This window comes from Apaloderma vittatum, unplaced genomic scaffold (genome assembly GCF_000703405.1).
Source record: "Apaloderma vittatum isolate BGI_N311 unplaced genomic scaffold, ASM70340v1 scaffold25363, whole genome shotgun sequence".
Lineage (NCBI taxonomy): Eukaryota > Metazoa > Chordata > Aves > Trogoniformes > Trogonidae > Apaloderma > Apaloderma vittatum.
Window position 1 is genome coordinate 6,097 of NW_009710208.1, and position 2,099 is coordinate 8,195.

General features: G+C 39.5%; 1 protein-coding gene across 1 annotated transcript in view; it reads right to left on the bottom strand.

Annotated features, from left to right (window-relative positions):
* Positions 1-401: 401 nt before the first annotated feature.
* The window catches only part of EIF1B (eukaryotic translation initiation factor 1B), a 4,454-nt gene continuing 2,756 nt past the window's right edge, over positions 402-2,099 (bottom strand). The window contains exons 3-4 of the mRNA XM_009867229.1: positions 1,621-1,722; positions 402-1,066 (exon numbers count right to left, since the gene is read on the bottom strand). Of these exons, the coding sequence (XP_009865531.1) occupies positions 1,022-1,066; positions 1,621-1,722 (147 nt within the window). The 3' untranslated portion in view covers positions 402-1,021. The remainder of the gene's footprint in view (positions 1,067-1,620; positions 1,723-2,099) is intronic.

A 2,099-nucleotide genomic window follows, 5' to 3' on the forward strand; every position in this document is an offset into this window, starting at 1 on the left:
CAGCGTCCCAACACCCAAACCTCACTACAGACCCCTCCATATTAACTGTTAATCACAGCAAAACTTTTCATTCAGGAAAAAAAACACACCAAACCAACCAAACCAAACCAACTTGGTGTACAGCCAGTTCCTTACTTCTGCAGCTAACGCTGCTGGCTAATTAAAGCACTGTAATTGCCAATTATTAAGTGCATGGCCATGGCAGAAGCCAACCTCGTGTCTTTCCCCTTCATTTGGTGACAGAAGACATAAAACCTCATGCGTTTTCATCAAGTGTTTTGGGAGTATGACACAAGACCTAGAGGTTTACTGTGTTTTCAATAATTGCATCTTTAAGGAGTTCAGCTTATTTTAGCTGTCATGTACTTAATGCTAATGCTTCGTAGTCATCGCAGTAAATTTTAGAGAAGATCCAGTTACTCAGCAAACAATTTACATCTTATCATGCTGCTACTAGGATACACCTACACAACAGACTTAAAAGTTCTAGTCTCACAGCTACAGGGCTAGATCGTATCAAGCTAATCTACTGATTAATTAGCTAATACTTCATCATGTAGATTTTCCCATTTGTCCGATCAGCAGCAAGCTACACTTGCCACAAAACAGCTTAGCCATTCTTTAGTAAGGCTGCTGTGCTAGTTTAAAACTTAAGCTAGAGCATTTCAAATATCCCAGAAAATATATGAACAAACTTTTATTTTGAAGCAACACCACACGCTATTTTAATACAACCCACACATTTAAGTCACGTGGAGAGTACTAAACTGAACAATCATCGCTAAAACATTTCCATTGGAAATGTGCTGAAGTTCACAAGTGTCTTCATTACCACCTTACTGAAGTTTTCTTATGTGTTTCTAGTCTACACACGTGTTTCACACAGCCATGCAAATCTGAATCAAATTTTAAATGTTCCAGTAACGGGGGAGTCCATTCACTGCAAAGATTCATTTTTCACAGAAGAGCCAGGCTAGATAAGACCAAACATTGCAGGTTTCTTCATGAGAGTACAGGTATTTTAGAAACCATGAACCTTCAGTTGTTCTTCCTTGACAATGCCAATCTGGAGGAGAAAAGCAACAATATTTCAGTAAAGTTGACGAGATTACAGCGCTAACAAGTTACCACAACCCCACAATTTGATTAAAGAAACTGCAATACAGTATATACCCAAGCAGCCTTTCTAGATTGTTTCTGGTCCAAGCCCAACAACGGACTACACAAAAAAAAAAATCTTATCAGACACATGACATGTTTGGTAGCCCTGGCACTTATTCTTTGATGCATATCTCTGCATTAAAATTTACATCAGTGAGCCTCTTTCCTCTGTAGTGTTTGGTCTCAAAATTCTGATTTGCATCAAACACTCGATTTTACAAACAAAGAACTCAAGCTGCCCTGCCAGAGAACAAGCAGTGTGTTGTAGCTGGTAACTGCAGTCTACGGTGCCTTGATTCTTACCTGAGGTTTCCCCTCATTTTGGAAGTGTCATTTTACATTTTGGCTAAAAATACAAAGGAACTATAGCGGACATATTTAGCTGGTTAATTAACATCTGTGCCACCTGTCACTTGAGCACTTCCAGAAAGGATTAGGTATTTATCTGCAGTCTCTCACCTCCAAGAGGAATTGGCAAATGTTCTTCCTCTGGTCACCTTGAAGCTGGATAACTTCCCCGTATTCAGGATGTTCAATCACAGTTCCATTACACGCAAATTTCTAGAGAGTAACATTCACAGAGTAAGACATGTTATGTGATGATTTCGCTTGCTAAGTCTTTTCAGCAGAATTTTGTCACAGAAGCTGCTCACTGAACTCTGATGCCAGGCAAGGCAAAGGCTAGATCTATTTCACACTCGTTTTGAGAGGAAATGGAATTTATCTGCTGATGGCTACAGATACAGACTAAGCCACTGACAATGTATTTGGGCAAAGACAGGATTAGCCACCATGCAGAAGGAACTGCCCAACATTCATTAAAGAATGGAAAACAAAGTCATAAGATACAGCCTTTCGACTTACAAAATAAATACTGTCAGCCTCACAAAGCTCAATAACTGTATCTTCAACAGTAATCCAGCCATGACAGAAGCAGG